The sequence below is a fragment of the Euprymna scolopes genome, chromosome 24 (assembly GCF_053919585.1).
Source record: "Euprymna scolopes isolate OS-2025 chromosome 24, ASM5391958v1, whole genome shotgun sequence".
In the NCBI taxonomy this organism is placed as follows: domain Eukaryota; kingdom Metazoa; phylum Mollusca; class Cephalopoda; order Sepiida; family Sepiolidae; genus Euprymna; species Euprymna scolopes.
The window spans coordinates 9,883,878-9,909,154 of record NC_136505.1 but is presented as its reverse complement, the minus strand read 5'-3'; the positions used below and the strand labels follow the sequence as shown (position 1 = coordinate 9,909,154).

The 25,277-nt window shown below is 37.3% G+C and overlaps 1 protein-coding gene across 2 annotated transcripts in view; it reads right to left on the bottom strand.

Annotated features, from left to right (window-relative positions):
• Window positions 1-25,277, bottom strand: part of LOC145246583 (protein VAC14 homolog) — a 470,245-nt gene that overhangs the window by 326,424 nt on the left and 118,544 nt on the right. For both annotated transcript variants that reach the window (XM_080108197.1, XM_080108198.1), the window contains exon 15: window positions 14,497-14,576. In XM_080108197.1, coding sequence (XP_079964323.1) covers window positions 14,497-14,576 — 80 coding nt within the window. The remainder of the gene's footprint in view (window positions 1-14,496; window positions 14,577-25,277) is intronic.

Below are 25,277 nucleotides of genomic sequence, written 5' to 3'. Positions count from 1 at the left end.
TATATGATATATATAATATGTATATCATATATATAATATAATATGTATATTATATATATAATATAATATGTATATTATATATATAATATGTATATTTCGTGAGAGGTGAATCTATCCCAATACGTTCCCTTTAAAAAACACGCCAGTTGGACTTTTATTAAGTACAATACTTAATAGAATTTTTTTTTTCTTTTTTTAAAGGAGAGTAGAGAACTTTTGTGGAAGCATTGTCGGCAGCTCCTGTTACTCTCGCTTCTCTTTATTTGTCACTCAGTCCTCACTTTTTTAATGAGTGATTTTTCTGACAAAGAGAGAACAAGAAGACCTATTTTGGGTTGGCAGTATTTTGCATGAACAGTCGACAGAGATGGCTGAAATTTTCTGTTCTATGTCTATCCTTTTAGCCATGTCACTAGTAAGGGGGCTGGAGGTAAACGTTTTATCTGGGCCGACGTTATCCGCCTGATAGTCAGGGACCCAAACCTTGGATTAACCACTAAGGACGCTGTCCTATCAGCAGGCGCAAAGTACTGGGGCTGCTGTATTGCCATTTGGTGAATGGATTCTAGACCATGCAGTAGTCTCTGGTAGGGCCTCTCGATGCCATACTAGTGGGTAATTGTTACGGCTTTAACTTATCATGTGCTACAAAAAAAAAAAAAAAAGATTCTTCGTTACTTTTCTCTCTTTGTTTCTCCTCTCTGTCCTGCTCTAAGCAAGTCTAACGAACAAGTCCACTAACTCCAAAATTCCATCATGACAAGTTTCAATAAAAAATACACAATTAAACCCGGATCTGAAACTTCCAACGTAGACCCCCACGTCTCCATGTCTCTTTCTCCAACATGAGGGGTCTACGTTCTAACCTTCCAGAGGTTGAAGCCCAATTACAGGAGACTAAACCAGACCTTTTATTTTTAAGCAAAACTGGAATTGGACAGATTATTTCCCTAAATGAGTTCGTAATTAAAGGATACTCTAACCTAACTTCCAAATCTGACCCCCAAGATCGCCATGGGCATGGAATATGTGCCTATATAAAAGATGGCTTTCCATGTGGTAGGGACATCTCCAGAGAAGATCCTAACTTACCCTATATGTGCTTCTGAGTAGCACTAGCTCACACTACGGCATTTATATTTACTCTCTATCGCCCCCATAACAGCGGAGTTACTTAAGGAGAAGTGCTTTCCAACACCCTGGAAAACCTCATCAGTATGCCCTGTATTTAAAAATTCAGGTGATCGTTCTTCCCCCTCTCAGTCGAGACGAGGGAGCGGGTTTTTATTGACCTCATTAAAAACTGTCCCGCACAAAATGCTAACTGCTGAATACCTATCGCCGTCACGTCAATCAAAAACACGCACCTGTTTTTTGTCACACTTTACTATTTTCCAACTGCACATCGTCAAGGCTTTTTTTTTCACGGGCACCTGTTTTTTTTCACACACACCTACAAACACCCGGGCAACGCCGGATACCCCTCGCTAGTGTAGTAATAAAACTTCTCAAATTCACTTGTGATGTTAGGCTGTATAAGGCCTTATTAATCAAAATCGCCTGTTCCTTCTTTCATCGGATTTTATCGATTATCAATACTTCTCAAAGATATTCCAATACACAAACTATACAAGAAAACTGTCAGGCACAAAGTACATTTGTGTGAAATTTAAAAAAAAAAAAACGGCCGTTTAGGAGTCCATAGGGAATGAACTCACACACACAAAAGTTCCTTTTATATAATAGTAGAGATAGAGATTTGACCTACATCAACTGAAAATTAAGTATTACTGACACAACTTTAACAAGCTGAACACTACATAATTGTCATTTCTTTTAAGTCTACATAATAGCTGTATACACTAATTTTATCTACTAGATGTTGCCCGGGATGTAGTCAAGTCATTTTAGTTTTTCATTTTTATTTGCAGATTTTTTTTTTTAACTTATACAGAAAAAGGAAATAAAATTATATTTTTAAGGGAGACAACTCTTTTTATATTCTTTGATTAAAAATAAGTCATTTGTCTTGTTGATTTAAATTTTTCAGTCATAATTGAAAATGTTCCATATTCCTAGTTATCTTGGCGGGACTACATCTTCTTTTTTTTTTTTTTTTTAATAAACTGTAGCAGAGTAAGTTATAAACGGGTTTCCCATACTTCAGGACACCATGGAACCCCTGAGCAAGGCAAAGGTTTTTCACAGAGCAATAATAAGATAACTACTAAAATAAATATGAAAAACATTATTTTCAAATTTTGATTTATACGTGTTCATTAGTTGTTTATGTTCATGATTTTACTATATTTTCGTGTTTACAATCATTTTTTTTGTTTTTGATTAATCAAAAATTGTTGCATTTTTTGTAATTTATTTTTTTATTTGCTTTTTCATAAACCATCCTGAAATTCTTTACATCTGTAGTTATGTATCATAATAACATGTACTATGTCTTTTTACGTTTTCCAGTAAAAAAATATCAATAATCAAATGTCTGCAGCCATTTAATTGTTTTATATAAAGTATTTGGTCCTCTTTAAGAAAGGGCTTCCGGAACCCACTATGGGAACACCACTTTGAGAATCCCTGTGCTATAACACCAATAACACCATCTTTTACAACGTTTACAGGGAATATGAACTGGAATAGATACATTGAGAGCATTGCCAAGGCTGCTGCAAGGAAGGTTGGCTGCCTCTACCGTGCTAGAAAACTACTTACGCCTGACAGTATCCTATACCTCTATAAGGCAACCATTCGCCCATGTATGGAGTACTGTTGTCACATCTGGGCTGGTGCATCTGCTGCTTGTCTCTTGCTCCTGGACAGGGTTCAAAAGAGAGTCGCCAACCTGATAGGTCCTGAACTGTCATCTAGGCTTCAGCCTCTGTTCCATCGACGAGATGTTGCATCCCTCTGCCTGTTCTACAAATACTTTAATGGTGAATGCTCTGATGAACTGCAAACACTTGTACCTTCCCGACGTAACTAAACCCAACAAGCTACTAAGTCTCATCCCTTTACAGTAGAGATCCCTAGGTGCAAGAAAGCCTTTTACTCCAATAGTTTCTTCCCCAGAACTGCAGGTCTTTGGAACTCCCTTCCGGGATTCTGCTTTCCCAACTGCACTGATATGCAGAAGTTCAAGTGTAATGTTAACAAACATCTGTCTACTCATCTCCCTTCATAATGACCCCGCTAATTAAGTCCCTGATAGTAGCCCCCTGCTTCAAAGTGGCACTGTGCCTTGTTTGCAGTGAAAATTGATTAAAAAAAAATAAATAAAATAACACCATCTAACAATAACAAATGAAAAGAGTGACAGAATCCAACAAGATAATTTTATATGTTAGATAATATGAGTTTGTCTTAATCAAGAAGCAGGTTTCTGTTTTTTGTTGACATTAATCTTGGCTAATAATTTGAATCTGATAAAGATGATTGATCTGTTTGTATTAACAATGTTTCTGCAAATGGTTGAATCCTGCTTGAATTGATCAGCTTGTCAATCTGACTTTAAAAGGATCAAATCGTATTAAATCGACTTCATTGCTGAATGATTGCCAGATTGAAATTTTCATTCTGACCTAATCAGATACAAGAAGGAAAGCAATGCAGGAAAAATAAACAAAAAATAAATGGTAAAAAGAAAAATTATTTCAAAAAGCAAACAAAAATTTAAAAAAAAAAATGAAAAAGTCCAGAAGACAAAACAAAAAAGTTGTTATGTTAAACACAACTGGGTTTTCAAAGTCTTGAAAAATGTTGATATTAATAGACAACTACTAGAACCACTGTTAATACTACTACTTCTACTACTAATGATGATAATGGAAACAATTATGAACTCGAGTCACAACAGTAAGTGACAACAGATTGTGTCTCTCATCAACCAGAGTATAACTGACGCAATCAAGCAAATCTAGTTTGATTCAAGAAAACAAGAAAAAAAAGTGACGATAGGTTTCAAACCTTTTTTTTTTTTACATGGGGGTCACAACTTATCAAGGCCCAGAAGCCAGTCGGGGATAAGGGTTATTTTGTGTACAATAATCAATGGGATAATATCGTAGTAATAGTTGGTATGGGAGATTTGATAAAGTGTCTTACTTAATGGGGCGATTAATCAGGAATTTGTTTATGTTGGACTTGAAGACATTCAAGTTGTAGTCAGGTGGGAAACAGGCAAATGGAAGAGAGTTCCACAGGCATGCACTTCTAAGAAAAAAGTTATGTTCATGAAATCTACGTTTTGATTTAGGCACAGATAAAGAGTGGGGGAAATTACTGACAGTGGTTTTAGCTAGACGGATATTTATCATGAAGGATTGGCGAGGGGGGACCAGAGATTGGAGCTCGGACGAGCACTTGCCATGGAAATAACGATAAAATAAAGACAGGCTCACAACATCTCTTCTGTGGGAGAGAGGTTGCAAGGAAGAGAAGAGAGCATTCTCCACTAAGCCACAAAGTCTATTTTGTACTTTGTCAAGGCAGGATAGGCTGTTTTTTGAAGCTCCAGCCCAGATGTGGCAGCAGTACTCCATCTTTGGACGTACTTGACTTTTATAGAGATAGAGAATTGTATCAGTAGTGAGATATCTTCTGGAGCGGTAGAAGGATCCCACTATTTTCCCAGTGGCCCGGGCAACAGACTTGATATACATGTTCCATTTAAGATCAGGAGTAAAGGTCAAACCCAGGAGCTTGTCAAAACATGAAGCCTCCCCAAGACGAGAGCCATCCATTTCAATTGATGCTAGATGAGGAGCAGAGCGTTGATGATGTAAAGTTAAGAGCTTGGTTTTAGATGCATTAAAAGTAACCAGCCATCTCTTCCCCCACTGAACCACGCGCTCAAGATCAGAGGAGAGGGAATCAGAGAGAGCATTGTCATTTACGGCCTTTGATGTGTTGCCATAGACGGTCATGTCATCAGCATAGATAGCAACGAATGAATTAAGTATGTGTTTTAGGAGATCATTGATGTAGATCAGGAAGAGATTTCGGCCCAGGATGGACCCCTGGGGGACTCCAACATTAATACTGTGGGCCTCTGATTGCTGCCCATCAACCACTACTCTTATGAACCTATCGGAGAGAAATGATTTAATTATTGAGAAAACATTTCCAGTTATACTGTAGCTGGAAATCTTGTGAAGTAGGCCCTTATGCCATACCTTATTGAAGGCCTTTAATATGTCAAAAGCAATTGCCCTAGAAAGGAAGCCTTTGTCGAGAGATTCACTAATCCTATGAGATATAACCGTTAGTACATCTGCTGTAGATCTTGCAAAGTGGAAACCATATTACATGTCACTAAGGAGTTTATTTCTGCTGAGGTGGTTGACTACTTCTTTATTTAATATGGACTCCAGTAACTTACTCATGACACACAAGAGACTTATTGGTCTGTACTGAGAGGGAGATGACTTATCACCCGAGTTCTTAAATACAGGGCATACTGACAAGGTTTTCCAGGGTGTTGGAAAGCACTTCTTCTTAAGGCAATGCTTAAACAGTTTTGTAAGTATGGGGGCAAGTTCCGATCGAAGCTTTTTCAACACTTTAATTGGAATGCCGTCTGGGCCAGTTGCTTTACTGGAATCTAGGTTCTTGATTAGTTTGGCGACCTCGTGCACATATATTTGTATGTTGCATAGTGTGTTGTCTGTTGTAGGAGGAAATACGGGGAGCTGATGCCCTTTGTCGCAGAGGGTAGAGTTAGCTGCAAAGTTCTTGGCGAATAGTTTGGTCTTGTCTCATGCTGATGAGATGATCTCAGGTCCATTGATGATGGTTGGGATAGAACGCACGCATCTGTTCAGGATCCTGTTTGTTATTTGCCAAAACTGGTGGGAACCAAGCCGTTGCTTAGCTACTTTGGATTTGACAGACTGAGCATATAGCTCTCTTGCATTTTTTATTACTCTTTTACAGTGGTTGCTAGCAGTCCTGAAGGCAGCTTTAGTCTCAGTACATCTATTACGTTGGTAGCCATGGAAAAAGTGATTTCTGTGTACAATGGCAGTAGCACATTCTGGCGAGAACCATGGTTGGCTGTTAGGTTTTTGTTGGAATTTTTTGGATGGTATGAATCGGTCTATGCCTACAATTAACCATTCGGTCAGATCTGATACTATAGAGGATACATCCTTTTTAAACATGGAATGCAGAGGTAGATCAGATATGAATGTACGGAAGCTATCCCAGTCAGTCATACAGTATCGATATACAGTACGGTGAAGGGGTACATCTGAAGACTTATTACATTTCAATTATATCTTAACTGATACAACTGAGGATCCCAGGGGAGATAGAACGGAACATGAACATAGCTCAGGGGAAGTTGTGAAAAAAAGGTATAGATGGCTTGCATACTGACCAGTAGTATCGGGCACATGGGTGGGTTTGTGAACAATCTGAGTGAGGTCATAGGCAATGGCAAAATCATGACAAAACCTCCCCTCATCATCTGTCTTATTTGAGTGGGTCAGCCATTCCACATTATGGACATTGAAGTCACCGCAAATGTGAATGGTAGTCGAAGGATGAGCAGACAGGATGAGGTCAATTTTCTCAGATATACTCTTAAGGACAGTAACCCCGCTGTTGAGGGGGTGATAGAGAGCAATTATGAATGCGGTGGTGTAAGCAAGTGCAACCCGGAAGCACATATAAGGTAAATTAGGGTATTCTCTGGAGATATCTCTACCACACAGGAAGCCATCTTTAATTTAGGCGCATATTCCATGACCATTAGATACAATTCAAAAGAAGGACAACTGGTAATGAGAGTGCATACTAAAAACCTCACAATAATAACTAAGATGCTTAAGTAGGAAGAAATCTGGGTGACAACAAGTCTCCCCAGATTTCCAGTACTCTCCACCTCTCTCCATAACCTCACAATAATAACTAAGATGATTAAGTAGGAAGATATAACTGAAGAAAAACATTATTTTAGTAGTTTTTGCTAATAACAATCATAATATAATTATTGTTATCCGTTCACTCGGGGTTTTCACCAAGGCCATCACAAGCAATCACTCACTGGCAGTAACCTGTGGTGTTGCCTGAAATCTGGGTGACAACAAGTCTCCCCAGATTTCCAGTACTCTCCACCTCTCTCCATAACCAGTGCAGATGACTTCATGTTATTGCAACAGGCATGTACCTTTGATCTCTTGCTGGAAATGTCTATTGGTATTCCCTGGAGTTTGGGTGGCAAAAAGCCTTCTTAAGGCCCCAATGGTCTCTGCACTTTTCCAGTGGAGGTCTGGTTAATACTCTCCCTCCTCGATCCTTTTTGACCCTTCATGGCTCTTTGGTGTGGTGCCATCCAATGTAAACGCCACCATTATTTTATTTATTTTTTTTTTTTTTCGGGGGGGGGGGGTCGATTCGCTGTGGTCGTATTCTGTTTTTGTTTTATTTCAATTGCAGTATTAAAGTTTTAAGTTTATGCGAGTTAGTTTCCACATTCTAGGATTTTCTTTGAGATTTCAGTTTGTTTTCTTTATTTCTGTTACGTCTTTTCAGCCCCCCCCTCCACTCATTCCAATGTCTATTATAATTATAATCATTATTAAACAAGTGTACATCCTCCATTAAAACTGACAAAAAATATAAATTATGCTTCACCAGAGTTCGCACAATATTCATTTTCTTATGAAACTAGTAGGGAGGGAGGGGACTCAGCATATCACAGCTGTAAAATACGGTTAAATATTATATATAAAAAATAAAAATGTGACTTTGGTGCCATCTTATCGTGTTATTAAAGTAAAAAAAAAAAAAATGCTGTGTGCTAGGCAAAAACTTGCAAAAGTTAAGTTAAGCGAACACTATCGACCGGACGACAAGGACACAGATGTTATGACATCGCAAATTTAGCTTTTAAAAATGAAACAACAAATCGGCTATACGCACATGCGTGATTAACAGAGTCGAAACCTAGATTTTTATCTGCCCCCGCTCCCCTTCAAACAAAACAACATTTCTACGTGAAATAATTGACAATATTAATTTTTCCATATTATGTGTCCAAAAAAATTTTTAACAGACATACAAACATACAGACAACTGAGACTTATATAATAGATAACATTGAAATCGGTAAAGTTAAAAAAAAATATGAAGAAAGAAAACATATTAAACTAAAAAGTTAAAAAAAACAAAAACAATACCAATCGACACAGAAAGAAAATAAGAGAAAAAGCTCATTATTGAATGAAGAATTTATTTCCAAATTCATTTTAAGATGAAATTGAGCTCCAATCTTTGCCCCCACCCTCGATAATCTTTCATACAAAACACTCATCTAGCCAAAATCACTTTCAATAAATTCTCCCACTCTCTATCGGTGCCTAAACCTAAACGTAGATTCTATGAACAAAGTTTTTTTTTTCTTAGAACTGCCTACCTGTGGAACTCTGTTTCACTGTCTGCTTTCCAGCTGACTACAATATCGTCATTGTCAAGTCCAATGTAAACAAGTTCTTATTGAACCATCCTCATAAATAGTAAATAATCTGATTATACCAAATTTCCACCGCAAACGATTATTACATAACTGTCCCAATGACTACAATACCCACATTAACCCTTATCGTCGAGTGGTCTTGATATGTGGGAACCCCTTTCTAAAAAAAAAAAAAAAAACGTCTGCCATGTTATTTGCTCTCTATTTTCTCCTAAACATTTTAAATGCTTTAGACTTTAAACTTTTTTTACTTGCTAACCTTCATAACCTCTGACCTTCAGGTGTCTTATCACATAAGCATCATCATCATCATATTTGGTTTAACATCCATTTTACATGCTGGCATGCATTGGATGCCTTTAAGAAATTAACTTTTAAACTAACCTATCTTAGACTAGGTCTTTATTAATGCCTCTTTCTCTCAAATGTTTCCTTAAAACTTTAGTCCATATTTTCTTTGGATATCAACTATTCTACATTTACTAACCCAATCACTCACATCCATTCTTTCAATGTGACCAAACTAACAAAGTCTCCTGTTCTACACACACACATTCCTATAGTGTCCAAATTTAATATTCCTCTGAGGTCATCAGATCTAAATCTAACCTTAACCTATGTATAACAAACAGAATATGCACAAAACAAAAGAGTTTGTTATTCACAATGTTTGATTCATTGTACTCTCCGACCTTCTTCAGGTGGGTTTTTTTTTATCAGAATTGGTACCATCATCATCAGTTTAATATTTGTTTAATATTTGTTTATCATGCTAGCATGTATTGGATGGATTTTAGAAATTGACTTCCAAACTAACTTATCTCTGGCCAAGTCTTTATCTTTCCCTCAACTTTTTTCTTGCCACTTCTGTTTTCCCCTGCCAACTAACACTGCTATCTCAACTGTTCTACATCTACAGGGTGGAACAATAAAATTGTCGCCCTAGAAAAGACAACAGGGTTCCATTTCCGTTTGATAAAAGCCGGTTTTCTTTTTTTTGTTGCAGACCATCTACTAGTTAGCCAGTTATGTACAAATCCCAAGAGTGATAGGAGCCTTCTATCATGTCTGAAAGTGACACAATGTTCAACGAGCAAGATCAGAGATGCACTGCTGTACAACTCTTGCTTTCTATCGATCCAAGTCATGAGAACAGGACCATTGCCAGCATCCTCAAAATGAAATTCGGACAGTTCAACACCTGAGGGCACAGCTCAACAAAATTTCCAGTCACGGTTATGGTATTTGGTTTCAAGTGAGGGTCACATCATGCCACTTCACATCCAAAAAGTCGGCTTAAAAGTCAACGCCAAAGTGTACCTGGATATGCTGAAGAGTGTGGCGATTCCTTGGTGCAATCAGGTGGCCACTGGCAGACCCTGGGTGTGGCAGCAGAACTTGGCGCCAGCCCACAAGTCTAAAGAGACCCAGGCTTGGTTTTAGGAGTGCCATGACTTTGTACCCTTCTATCACTGGCCTCCCTTCCTTCCCCGACCCGAATCTGCTGGACTACTTCTTCTGGTCATACATCAAGAACATCACCAACATGACCTCCCAGAACACCAAAGCCAGCTTGATCACCATCATCTGCCGAGTATTCGCCAAGCTCCTTTTGGCGCTTGTGGAAAAGGCATGCTCCCAGTTCCGGACCCATATTGAGGCTGAAGGCAACTACATTCATAGATGTCAGCACTACTACATAATCAAGTTACCTGAATTGATTTTTTCAATAAAAGTTTTAAAATAAAAATGTAGTGTTGTTTTATTTTGAGTGACGATTTTATCATTCCCCCCTGTAGCCATCAGACATAAATTAATTTAGATTTTCTGATTTTCAATTTATTCTTTACATCTCTTAAACAAACCCTTAAATTTTAGACATTTTCTAGAATAAAAATAAAGTAATAGATTTTAAATTAGTATAAGGATTCGAAATATATTATCATATATTGATTTTAATCTTTGTAAGCTGGTATAACAGTGATGCAAAACTGTTCAACTTGGGGAATTAATTTTACTCACCATGGGACAGATATTATTCGAATTTTTTTGTCATATACAATTAAAAAAATGTTTGGTTTAGTTTGTTTTTATCCTTTTTATGAAAAATCAACCTTTTTAGAACTATTTAATACCTATTGCAAACAATGATTTGCATACAATTAGTTGAATACAAGTCACTATTTTACCCACAACCTGTACGATAATGGCTCAACTTACCATGATCATTTGTAGATATTTTTTCTTTTATTATTTAAAAATGCAGAAACATTTAATTTGAACAAAATTTATTGGACTACTGTTCTCATCTTCAGCGTAATTTTCACGTTTTGGTCGATGTAACCTCTGACCTTCTTCAGGTGTATCTTGCTGAACTCGGAATCATTGAAACATTTTTCTGATATTTTCAATTTGAGAACTGAATGTCTTTTATTCTATCAACTGAACCTTTCATATTATTTGGATTTTTCCAACGACTGTTTTCATCCCAAGTGTTATTTTCACAACGTTTTAATCAATGTAAGCTTGACTTTGTTGAATTCACAAATCTACACATAATTTAAAACAGAATCCTTTATTTAATCCACAGGAGGTAGTATGCTCTGGTTCTGCCAGCCATGATAGGGTATAAGTCCTAAGTAATTCACAATTATACTTTTGAATGTCACCCACACTGAGGATTGAACGTTCAACTATCAAAAGAGTAACTTTACAAGTAAATTTATCAAGTACTTTATCCACTACGCCATGGAGCCTTGTGGATGACACTCAAAAATACAATTGTGAATTATTTAGGATTTCTACTAAGTCATGGCTGACCGAATGAGAGCATGCTAATCTCGTGGATTAAAGAAAGGGTTCTGTCCAAAATTCTGTGCAGATTTCCGAGTTCGACAGAAAGATTATAGAATTCGACAAGATACATCTGAAGAAGGTCGAAGGTTACATCAACCAAAATATTGTACAAATAATTAGAATCCTGAAAAGATCTCTTGGTTGGAGTTTCTAAAATATCTGGCATCTGAAAGGATGCCTCATCTCTAGCAAAAACAAATAGAAAATAAAAAAGTTCAAATGCCAATTAGACTGCAGTGTCTTCGGTCTTTCTATACAAGGAGTTGTTATTACAACCTGACATCAGGATAGTTCACCTTACAAGTCAAGTCAAAATTTTATTTGAATCCCAAATAAGATCTCCCGCAGCAGGACTACACACTGATGTAATTTCTTAACACTAACCTGGATACTCTACTCCACCAGACCAGGTGGAATCTGGTCTTGGAATCCAACAAAACCAAGCAGCACAGACCACAATGCACAAAACTATAACATAGTCAATTGGATCTACTGGACTCATACAGGATAACTTAAAAGCTATCCGGCAAATATACTTGGTAAAACAAGTGCAAAAAAAGATCCAAACAATTGGATTTTAAGAGATGGTTAGAATCCTAAAAAGATCTCTCAGTTGGAGTTTCTGAAATAGCAGATAAATGTTTACTATTCATCAAAAAGCAATGAGATGATTTACTTGCATACACATGCGAGAGGGAGAGAAAGAATGATAGATCGACACCTTGCCTTGTCGCTACACCTAACTGCAGTGTGTGCATCATAGACTTCATTGTGGACGGTGTTTTGAACACATCTCTGGTTGAAGCTTCTATAAGAAAAAGATAGAAAATCTCTGTCCGGAAGTCACATGGTTTCATTGACTTTCATTATGGGGTCACCTCTGACTCTTAGGTAGCACTTAAAGGTTTTGATTCAAACAACAGTTTTTTGTTATGTAACATTTTTTGTGGCGCATCACTTAGTTGCACTACATGTTTTACGATAAATACTAAAAATCTCAATGACGACTACTCTTTCCTAATCATGTATTTATTTTACTTAATTTTTAATCCATCCGTCTTCATCATTTAACGTACCTCTTCCTTATCAGATGTGGGTTGTATATTGGCTAAGGCAGTACAAAGTCATTTTCTCCACTAAACTCTCATTTACATTTTTTTTTCTCACGTTCACCCCTAACAATGCATATCGCCACTTGGACATAAGGGGACCATGATTTCAAACCATGCCTAGGAAAGATTAACAAAATGTTGGTTTACATTATATTTAAACTTTTGCATATCAGTACAGTCAGGGAAGTAGATAGCAGGAAGAGAATTCCAAAGTTTAGCTGTTTAAGAGAAGAAACTATTTGAGTAGAAAGCTTTCTGGCATTTAGGGACCTCAACAGTGAAGGGGTGTGATTTTGTTGTGAAGCTTGTTTGTCATCGAGGGGATTTCAATATGTCATTGCTCAAAGTCATCTGTGACTCAATCATTCCAAGTTTTTCTCAGCCTGCCTTATAGCTAGCAGCATTCACTCTAAGCAGGTTGAACCGAGAATATCCAATTGCACAAGTGGTCCTCAAGTTGCATGCGGATTAAGGGAGATAACTATGTGATGTTTTTACAGTTGTTGCAGGGAGGTGTCAACATCTTCCTATATACAGTGCCTGGTATTCCGAAATGGTCACCTATCTGATATTGACCAGGCTCAATATTGCTTAACTTCTGTGATGTAATAAGAACCAGTGTGTCAATATGACTTTACCATATCCTCGTTTAGTGTCTTCGTGATTTTTTTCTATGCAATTCTATCATGTTGGTGTTGATCTACCTTTAAATGTGGCATCTTTTACTGAGGCATTCCAAATCTTCCTCGGCCAGCTTTTTTCTCACTTACTCTTAATTGGGATTTGTGTAGATTTGTTAATCTCTCCAGAACTTTGTTTAACCTATTCATAATACCGTAGATTATTACAATGCCAACTCTAGACTCGGCACCTCCAGCCTCAATAGCAGAGAATCAGAAATGAGTTTGCTATCAAGATGTACACCACAAAACCTTCAAACTATATCTTGTCATTCTTCTGCATATTCAGAAAGATCAAGTTAATGGAAGCCTGGCATTCACTCGCATCTAAGTATATTAAATATTATTTAATAATTTGTTGTGGTATTTAATATTAACTTAATAATCTGTTGTGGTGTGTCCATCCTACAGATAATAATGAACCCTTCCATCTATTATATAAATCTCACCTGTCTGTTTAAATGTATGTATGTTTATATGTCTGCCTAAAACTTTCAACATAGGCAACAAATTTTCATGAGATCGGTATCATTGCGAATTTGGCCTTTCGGGTGACAAATATCAAAAAATTGGCCCAAAACATTAATTCCTTCACTGGGCACTTTTCTACAGGGAAGGGTCGCTTTTTTCGCCAATATTTTCCAAAGTCATCCCCTCTTTTCGATTGACTAGCCTTAATTTAAACCTTTGCCATTTCCGGTTTGGCGATGGACACAATGGCAAAGACATCACGTTTTTCACATTCTTTTCCTCCTTCGCGGTACGGGTTCGAGCCTACCTACCTACTACCACTTTTTTTTTTTTTGCTCTACATGCACCTCCAAACACCCGGGCAACGCCAGCCACCAGGCTAGTTTATTATAATGCTGAGAGACATATTCTCCTGATCTTTATAATAAGTGGAAGAGTTTGTTATTATCCGTAAGGTGGACACACAACATTATCACAAACTGTTTACAAAATTTATGCTTACAAGATGAATTGGGATGTGTGTAGTTCTGTTTATCCAATCCGATTTACATTCAACATGTCCATATTATTGTATTTTGCAAGTCTCAGTACCTTCTGCCTCAACAGCAAAGAGTTAGAATTGTTGTCAAGATGCTCACCATAAATTCTCCAAATCATAGCCCTGTCATTTCTGTGTATTCTTAGAAAGACCAAGCACATCGAAAGTCAACCTTCACTTGTATGTAACATGGCATTACGAAACCAGCTGTTGTTACACTTAAGTTTGAAATGGTATTTTTGTTACCAAGCATGCCGATTGAATGGGAACTTCTTTAAAATAGCTGGCCTTGTACCAGACTTGTGTAACACAGTGCAAACAGTAAGAGGAAACAAATTGTGGTATACTTACAGGCAAATATGGGAGATTCAATCAGCTGAATCAACTTGTCAAGTTCAATAAGGAATTCCTTTGTAATTTCAAGGTCACCACTGAAGAAAAAACTTAAGGAAAATAAAAAAAGATATCAAAAATAAAATATTTACTATTGAACTTTTTGGCTTTTTAAAACAAAGTATTTTTGTTTTGTTTAGATAATCAGAAATGATAATTTACACATGAAAAATTTAATTATTAGTTTATGTTTCGGAACTTTTAAGACGATGGAGAATTTGCAAGAACCTGTGACGCAATGGATATAAATGTTCAGTGATAATCAGTTTTAAGTGATAGTCTTCTGAAGGTCGAAGGTTCAACTCTCAGTGCGGATGATGCTAAGAATACAATTACAAATTACTTAAAACTTCTACCAGGTCATGGCTGACAGAACAAGAGCAAGCTACCTCAATGGATTAAAGAAATGGTTCTATTTAAAATGATATATTTATCAAAAGTGCAAAAAGACGCACATGAAAAAGATTGAAGGTTACGCCGGATGAAACATTGTGAGAACAGTAGTCCAAATAAACAAAATACATTCTATTATTTTATTTAACTATTAGTACAAGCATTCCCTTGCCCATCATTGCTGAATGCCTTATATACTAAATTTCGTTGAGTATATAGGTTGAGAAGTGTCCACACACACACACACATTCTCACTTTTATAGATATATAGATTAGTGCTAACACTGAGGAAGCATAATTTTTTTCCTGTCATTTTTGATGGTGTAATAATGAAGAATTGTTGCAAGGTAAAGTTTTGCGATAAATAACGATGACACCTGCTTTGTTTTGTTTTATGGCATATCAACTATTTTTAATGCTGCACATATTATAAATGTCTGATTGAACACAATTTGAATTGAGAAAGAAATAAAATGAAAAAAAAAAAAGATGAAAGGATTAAGCTAGGAAAAAATAGAGGGAGCAAAGGAAAACAGAAAAAAAAAAAAAGGGGAATGAAAGAAAGAAAATAAAGAAATGAAAAAAACAGGAAAGAGAAGAAATAGAAAGAAAATGAAAAGAAAAAGTTTCTGAAGATAAAAGTATAAAATTTTTAAAAGAAACAAAAAACAGAAGAAAAAACAGAAAATAGAAAGAAAAAAAGGATGAAAAAAGAGGAAAAAAATAAAGAAAAGAGAAAATGAAAGAAAAAGAGAAAAAATAGAGAAAAAAATTTTAATTAAAAAGAGAAAAATATAAAATGAAAAAACAACTAAGAAAAAGTACAAAAAAAAAAGTTTACAAATTAAGATAAATGAAAGAAAAAATGAAAAGAAATCTCTCTTCAATATCAACTGATAAGCAATGGCTTTTAAGTCAGGATTTCGGAAGAGATTTGCCAATTTCTTAATCTTGATGATTAAAAGATGAGATTTAAAAGGACTAAGGTTACAATGTTGGTTTTTCTGCATGAAAGTGTGCGTTGGTGATTGCCACAAAAAAACAAAAAACAAACATGGTTTTGATTTACTGCAGACAAGCAGCTTTTTAATTTGGATTATTTGAACAACTCTTCTCATCATGAGTGTTATTCTCACAACTTTCAGACAATTTAACTTCAGATTTTCTTCAGCTGCATCTTGTTGAACTCAGGAATCTTTCTGTCAAATTTGGGAATCTACACAAAATTTCACAAATAACCCTTTATGCGCTCATTCCATTAGCCATGAATGGGTAGAAGTCTTAAGTAATTCACAGTCACCAACACTGACGATTGAACTTCCAACCTCGAAAAGAGTGGATTTAATAAAATGTTCCATCCAAAATTCTGTGCAAATTTCTGAGTTCAATAGAAAGATTCCCAAGATCAACAAGATACATCTCAAGAAGGTTAGGGGTTACTTTGTTTGAAAAAGTTGTACGAACAACACTCAAGATGAGAAAAGTGGTCCGGGTGGAATGATAAATTATTTTTAAAGTTTTATTGAAAAAATCAATTCGGGTAACTTGATTATGTAATAGAGCTGACATCTATTCAATATAGCCGCCTTTAGCCTCAATCACTGCCTAAATACGGGTCCGGAACTCGGAACATGTCTTTTTCCACAAGTGTCGCTGAGAGCTCGGCGAATACTCAGCAGATGGCAGCAATTAGGTTGGCTTTGGTGTTGTGGGAAGTCCAGTTGGTGATGTTCTTGACATATGATCAAACAAAGTAGTTCAGCAGGTTCAGGTCAAGGGAGTAGGAGGGCCAGTGAAAGAAGGGTACAAAGTCATAGCATTCCTTCTGAAGCCAAGCCTGGGTCTCTTTAGACTTGTGGGTTGGTGCAGAGTCCTACTGCTATACTAAGTGTTATACCACCTTCCTTGAACAGAGGAATTTACACCGATTAACACTATAAATAGTGCTAGTAATTCCAACACTGGTGAGAGAGATGCGACTGCACTTCAACTGCTAGCCGAGTGCCGAGCAGATATACACGCTTTCCTATCTTTGTACATTATTGTTAATACAGTTGTTCCTTAACCGAACCTCGACTTGATCGTTCTTATTTTCACTGTTGTTCCACGACACAACAGATTGTCGACAAGGAATCGAAATGACCATCACGACAGAGAACCACCAAAAGTGATTGGAATAAAGATTCGTAAACTATTTACGGCAGAACACCTTCGTCATTTCAACAGATATTTGGATACGCAAGGATTAACAGCGACTTAATTACTACAATAGTAATTTGGCGACAGGAAAAAAACTTGCTACTAAAATCTACAGCAAAAAACGCAAATGTTGTCAATTATTTAATAATTGAACACACTTACCAACTGTTTTAGAAAAGGAAAAAGGGTTCATTTTTTTTTTTCACCAGAAGCCATTTTTCCTACGGTACGTATTTTCTTCTGCAAAGTTAAATGTCCAAAACCAACTAGCAAATACCGTGTAAGCTTATCATTATTTCGATAACATCTGGGATTTGAAAAAAAAAAAAAAAAAAAAAAAAACAAGGAAAAGAGACAGACCGTCAAAAATAATTATTCATGTACGTCATTTATGCTTAGCAAACACGTAAAGAATCAAGTTATTTTTTGCAAAAGGCAAATAGGGTAAAAAAAAAAAAAACCCTAAAAGTTTCCCATACGAAGTCGGATATTTGAAGCGACAGATTTTATTTTTGCTACGTAAAAACGCGTGCAAAACCCAAGCTTCTATCTTTACGTTATCAACGCTCTGATCCCCATCTGGCATCAATTGAAATGGATGGCTCTCGTCTTGGGGAGGTTTCATGTTTTGACAAGCTTCTGGGTTTGACCTTTGCCAGTCGGTTTGCCTCAAACTCCACACTGAACCCGGTACACCACTCACTCCTTGATTTTCCTCTGCGAACAGACGCCACACTAGATGATTGGAAAATCACCCCTTCTCAGGTACATGCTATTATAAAAAACCTAGACACCTCGAAAGCATGTGGACCAGATCTCATCCCGGCTGTGCTATTAAAAAAATGCTCTGCCGAGGTTGTTCCAGTTCTCTCCAAACTTTACAATAAATGCCTTAACGAATCTTGCTTTCCCGACTGCTGGAAAACCGCTTCTGTGGTACTAGTCTTCAAGAATTCTGGTGAAAGAACTGACCCACTAAATTATCACCCCATTAGCCTCCTCCCGCTTTTCACCAAAATATTTGAGTCCTTAGTTAATCAAGCCCTAGTCCAGCACCTAACAGCTGCTAAACTCCTGACTGACAAACAATATGGATTCAGGTAAGCCCGTTCAACAGCAGATATCTTAACTGTAGTTTCTGAACGTATATACCGTTCATTGGACAAAAAGGGGGAGGGTAGAGCGGTAGCCCTTGATATATCTAAGGCTTTTGACAGGGTATGGCATGATGGTCTTCTAAGAAAAATTAGATCATATGGAATCACTGGAAGAATTCATAATGTAATTAAATCCTTCTTAAGTAAGAGAAAAATCCAAGTTGTCCTCGACGATCGTACATCTAAACAATATGACATAAATGCGGGAGTACCTCAGGGGTCTATCCTTGGACCTCTATTATTCCTGATATTCATAAATGACCTCCCTGATAAAATTGTTTCGGAGATGGGTATATTTGCCGATGACACCACTCTCTATAACAGATATGAGGGGAAAAAAAAATGAATACATATCCAAGGAAATGGCAGAAACACTAGAGGATGACCTCCAATCTGTAGTGGAATGGGGACAAAAATGGATGGTCACATTCAATGCTGCTAAGACTAAGCTTGTTTCCTTCAATAACTACAAGAAACCTTCTCTACCACCAATAGCAATGGCCAAGAACACATTGCCTGAAAGTACTTCTTTTAAACTCCTTGGCCTAACGTTTACAGGGAATATGAACTGGAATAGATACATTGAGAGCATTGCCAAGGCTGCTGCAAGGAAGGTTGGCTCCCTCTGCCGTGCTAGAAAACTACTTACGCCTGACAGTATCCTATACCTCTATAAGGCCACCATTCGCCCATGTATGGAGTACTGTTGTCACATCTGGGCTGGTGTATCTGCTGCTTGTCTCTCGCTCCTGGACAGGGTTCAAAAAAGAGTTGCCAACCTGATAGGTCCTGAACTGTCATCTAGGCTTCAGCCTCTTTCCCATCGGCGAGATGTTGCATCCCTCTGCCTGTTCTACAAAAACTTTAATGGTGAATGCTCTGACGAACTGCAAACGCTTGTATCTCCCCGACGTAACTACCCCCGACAAACCCGACAAGCTACTAAGTCTCATCCCTTTACAGTAGAGATCCCTAGGTGCAAGAAAGCCTTTTACTCCAATAGTTTCTTCCCCAGAACTGCGGGTCTTTGTAACTCCCTTCCAGAATTCTGCTTTCCCAACTGCACTGATATGCAGAAGTTCAAGTGTAATGTTAACAAACATCTTTCTACTCATCTGCCTTCATAATGACCCTGCTAATTAAGTCCCTGATAGTAGCCCCCTGCTTCAAAGTGGCACTGTGTCTTGTTTGGGGTGAAAATTGAATAAAAAAAAAAATTTTTTTTTTTAAAAACTCCTGATCTGAAATGGAACATGTACATCAAATCTGTTGCCAGGGACGCTGGGAAAATGGTGGGATCCTTCTACCGCTCCAGAAGATATCTCACTACTGATGCAATTCTCTATCTGTATAAAAGCCAAGTACGTCCAAGGATGGAGTACTGTTGCCACATCTGGGCAGGAGCTTCTAAAAACAGCCTATCCTGCATTGACAGAGTACAAAATAGATTTCATGGTTTGGTGGGGGGATGCTCTTTTCTCTTCCCTGCAGCCTCTCTCCCACAGGAGAGATGTTGCGAGCATGTCTTTGTTTTATCGTTATTTCCATGGCAAGTGCTCGTCTGAGCTCCAATCTCTCATCCCCCACTCGCCAATCTTTCATGAGAAACACCCGTCTGGCTGAAACTACTGTCAATAATTTCCCCCACTCTTTATCTGTGCCTAAATCTAAACGTAGATTCCATGAGCAGAGCTCCTTTCTCAGAAGTGCACGATTGTGGAACTCTCTTCCGTTCACCTGTTTCCCACGTGACTACAACTTGGATGTCTTCAAGTCCAACATAAACAAATTCCTGACAAACCACCCCCTTAAGTAAGACACTCTATCAAATCTCTAATACTAATGATTACTACAATACTATCTCATTGATTACTGTACACGCAATAACCCTTATCCCGGAGTGGCCTCCGGGCCTTGATAAGTGGTGACCCCCATATAAAAAAAAAATAAAAATAAAAAAAATGTTAAACAAATGTTATTTTGCTGGATTGTTTCTAGTAAGACTAGAAATATAGCGTTCAACAAATTAAGTTACAAAAGGACTGCTAAACTGTTGTTCTTCAAACAAAAGAATTGGGAAAGAAAATTTGGTTGATTTTTTTTTTATTAAGGAATATTTCTTTAATACAAGCGTAAATTGTAAACTGAATTCGTATGATGGATGCGAAATTCAAAGATCCACTGTTGGAATTGTTCCAGTTAAAGTGTTAAAAGCTGCTACATATTAATACCCATAAGAGATTGTATAAGTTTAACAAACTTCTTTTTGGGGTCAAAGTCACTCCTGCGATTTTTCAGCAAATTATGGACATTATGTAAAATGGGTTGGATTTCGCAGTAGGGTACCGGGACAATGTGTTAATGAAAAGCGCTAGCAAAGAACAACACAAAGCTCATGTAAACCAAGTATTCAAAAGGATCCAGGATTATGGATTTAAAGTAAAACAGGAAAAAATGTATATTTTTCATGGAGAAAATAAAATACTTGGGGTAAATCATCAATAAACATGGAAGAAGGCCGGATCCAGATAGATCGAGTGGAATAAAGAATATGCCTGCTCCAGAAAATATTGTGTCTTTACAAAGTTTCTTAGGTTTGGCAAATTACTAGAATGTATTTGTGCCAAATATGCATAAACTAAAGTCCCCTTTAAATGAACTGTTAAGGAAAGACCAAAAATGGGTCTGGACGCAAGAGTGCGAAGAAGCATTTCGGGAAATTAACGCGACTTTAACGTCTGACTTGTTTCAGGCACATTAAAATCCCAAGCGTGAAATTATAGTTGCAAGCAATGCCAGCTCCTATGGCACAGGAACATGCATTTTACACAAAATGAATGATGGAAAAGTGAAACCTATAGCACATTCATCCCGATCACTTTTGTCAGCCGAAAAGAACTACTCACAAATTGAAAAAGAGGCACCAAGCATTATATTCGCGGTGAAGAAATTTTATCGTTTCCTGCACGGTAGGCAATTTCTGTTACAAACCATTATTAAAGATTTTCAGATCGAAAAAGGGACTACCACAACATATGGCAAATAGACTCCAAAAATGGGGTACCATACTTCTGAATTACAATTTTCAAATGGAGTATGTACCATCTAAAACATTTGGTCATGCAGATGGGTTATTGAGGTTTATACCTAAGCAGACAGAGCCATTAGAGGATATAGTAATAGCAGCAATTCAAGCGGAAGTTGAATTAAAGAATACGTTATGTGACACAATAAGAGAACTTCCAGTAACGCTTGATGAGATTAAGAGTAAGGCAGAGGTAGACGAATTTATTATACGCACGAAAGAAAGGATCAACAATAACGAACTGGATGAAGAAATTTATTCAATTTGCGATAACGCCCTGTTATATAGCAACAGGTTCGTAATTCCTGCGACATGACAGAAAAGAATGCTCAAGGAATTCCATGTAGGACATCCAGGTATATCAAGAATGAAAAGCCTTATGCTCTCTTTCGTTTATTGGCCAAGGATATAGAAGGAAAAATCAGGGAGTGTAGAGGATGCGCATTAGCTATGAAAGCTCCTCCGACTCAATTTGGATTGTGGGCAAAACCGGACCAACCTTGGTGTAGGATTCATTTAGAGTTCTACTATCTCATTGTTGTAGACAGCCTATCTAAATGGCCGGAAGTATTAAAATGTAAGAATCCCACATCCGAGGTAACTATCAACTTCCTGTATGAACTATTCGCTAGGTTTGGAGTAGTAGACTGCATTGTTACAGACAATGGAATGCAATTTACGTCTACTAAATATAAACATTTTTGCAAGGATCATCTAATCGAGCATATAACCATTCTGCTATACCACCCAAGAAGTAATGGACAAGCAGAGAAATTTGTTGACATATTCAAGGAAGCTCGGAAAAAAGCTAGTGGGTTGTCAACGGATAAGTCAATCCAACAGATTTTACAAGTCTACAGAGTCACTTCGAATGCAAACATCGAAATGTCGAAGACACCTGCTGAGGTTATGTTCAGACGCAAGGTTAGATCGATTTTTCACAAGTTGTTACCAAACCAGGATAGGCCAAACCTCAAAAAAATGATAACAAAAAAACAGTATAAAGTTGGTGAAAGAGTATTCTACAAGATTCACAAAAATAATAAGAATTTCTGGGAGTCCGGCATTGTTGAGAAACAAATAGGCAACATGGTCTACATGATTAAGAGACCAGACTTCGTGCACAAACGTCACACATCCGGAAAAGATACTCGAACAGTGAGGTGACCAGATCGCTCAACAGGACATCATGGACAGTGTTTGATACTTTTCAGGTGCCCATACCAGAGACAGCTCCGGAGAACAGAAGATCAAACGGGAATCAACAGAATTGATTAGGGTGAACCCAAAACAAAAAAGTTATTAATCCTTGAACAGAGGAATTTACACCGAATAGCACTATAAATAGCACTAGTAATTCCAACACCAGTAAGAGAGATGCGACTGCACTTCAACTGCTAGCCGAGTGCCCAGCAGATATACTGGCTTTCCTATCTTTGTACATTATTGTTAATACACTTGTTCCTTAACCGAACCTCGACTTGATTGTTCTTATTTTCACTGTTGTTCCACAACACAACAACAATAAGGAATCACCAGACTCTTCAGCACATTCAGGTACACTTTGGTGTTGACTTTCAAGCTGACTTTGAAGATGTGAGGTGGCATGATGTGGCCCTTACTTGAAACCATACCAAAGACCATAGCCGTGACAGGAAACTTTGTTGAGCTGTGCTCTCAAGCGTTAAACTGTCCGGACTTGCATTTTTAGGGTGCTGGCAATGGTCCTGTTTTCATAACTTGGATTGGTAGAGAACATGAGTACAGCGGTGCATTTCCAATCTCGCTTGTTGGACATTGTGTCACTTTCAGACATGATAGAATGCTCCTATCGCTTTTGGGATTTATACACAACTGGCTAACTAGTAGATGGTCTGCAACAAAAAAATAAAAGAAAACCGATTTTTATCAAACGGAAATGGAAGCGTGTCATCTTTTCTAGTGCAACAATTTTATCATTCCACCATGTATATAAATAAATAAAGAGACACACACATTCTGCATATTTTCTATAGGAACAAAGTTAAACAAAAGGTTAGTTTTTTATGTGCATGATATCCAGCTACCTAAAAAGGGAGATGGATTGCAACAGAAATTTTTGAAAATTTGCTCCAGTCAAGAAGGAGCATATTCCTCCTTCGACAGAACAGATACTACACCCCAATCTCAGCCTGAAGGCCAAGGAGCAATGTCACTGGCACGATTGATATTAAGTGATAAATTGCATAATCATTATGCCACATTTTGGTAAAAGTATTTATCCTTCAAATTCTTAATATCTTAACGCTTTCGATAAAATAATTTGTTTTGAAAGCATATATTGCATAAATAGTCTGTAAACGGTGGATTTTCTTCGATCCATAGGAGAGCAAAGGAGAGAGTCAATTATATTAAGTGCATTGCTTATTACTAGGGCTAGAACAACAGCATATTCTTTTCATTGTTTTGACTCTCGAGTGTGTATCCGTTGATATCTTATATGCTTTTATATAAAGTTGTATGGTTCTCGGTTGTCTGTGTCAGATATATACCCAGGATTCAAAACAATGAAAAGAATATGCTGTTGTTCTAGCCCTACTTATCACATGACAGTTTTCATTATACCATATTATTTAATGCATAGATGAGAGCCTGACAGTTACTACCATTCCAAGCTGAAGTCTTGGGAGCAATGATGATTCAGTGGTGACTATACTACCAGTTCTAACATTGAAGACTCATCACTAGAAACTGTTACAGGTCATAGCCAGGAGAGACTCTACTTAGCACACAGATGGAACTTTGACAGGTACTATCACTCCAAAACAGAATTACCTGGGAATTAACAGCAGCTAAAGGACCCTAAACTTCTCAAACTGCGGTTTCATGTCATATGCCGAACACAGAAATATACCAAATTCTATTATGAACAACTAAAACACCACAAATGACTTCAATCAGGAAATATTTAAAAGCATTCACAAAGATCAAAGTGTAATATCTGTTCTGATTTGACATTTCATCTGTTTTGTCTTCAATTAGTAAAGGAAAGATCCTTCTAAACCAAGGCAATTTTTATTTTTGTCCCATTTCAGAGTGCCTCTTTTTGAGGAGTTGCATCTCCCCCTACATTAAAAGCCGACCTTGTGTTTAAACCTGCCCTTTAATGAAGCCACAATAGAAACTGATCTGTGTCTATATCTATCCTTAAATGAAGCTACATAAATGTAGACGCCATGTTTGGTTACGGTCCAATATACCAGGATGAATGTCTGATCAGTTGGCCAAATCATGTGACTGGACATAGGATTTAAAGACAGTTGCTAGAGACATTTTTATCAAAAACAAAAAAAATCATACATAATTTATGATCCTAATTAAGCAGGTCTTCAAACCTATTTTGTCTCGGACAATCAGAGGAAATGAATTAAAAATTATAATTAAGGAAATGAATCCCTAGACTAGTGAAAAATATACATATTTTATTTTAAATTATTGTTGATTTTCTTCAATATGTATATTTTTACAGCCACCGGTCAAGCAAAAGATGAAATCATCACCCGTATCAACCTGGCGAGAGCAGCCTTCGTCTGTCTTCAAAAATGACTATGGTCTAGCCAGAAGATAAGACGTTTCACAAAGCTGTGGATCTATGAGGTCATGATCAGAACAATTCTTCTCTATAGATGTGAGACCTGCCCACTGCGTAGAGAGGATCCTTATAAACGTGAAGTTTTTGATCATTACTGCTTCCACCATATCCTGCGCGTTCGTCTCTCCGATCGGATCCCTAACTTGACCATATCTGCTAGATGTAACATCCTTGGCCTGGAGGAAACTCTGCTGAAAAGGAGACTCCATTGGTTCAGTCACGTGCTACGCCGGCCGGGAGACAAGTTCGTCCGTCAATTGGTGGCACCCAATGT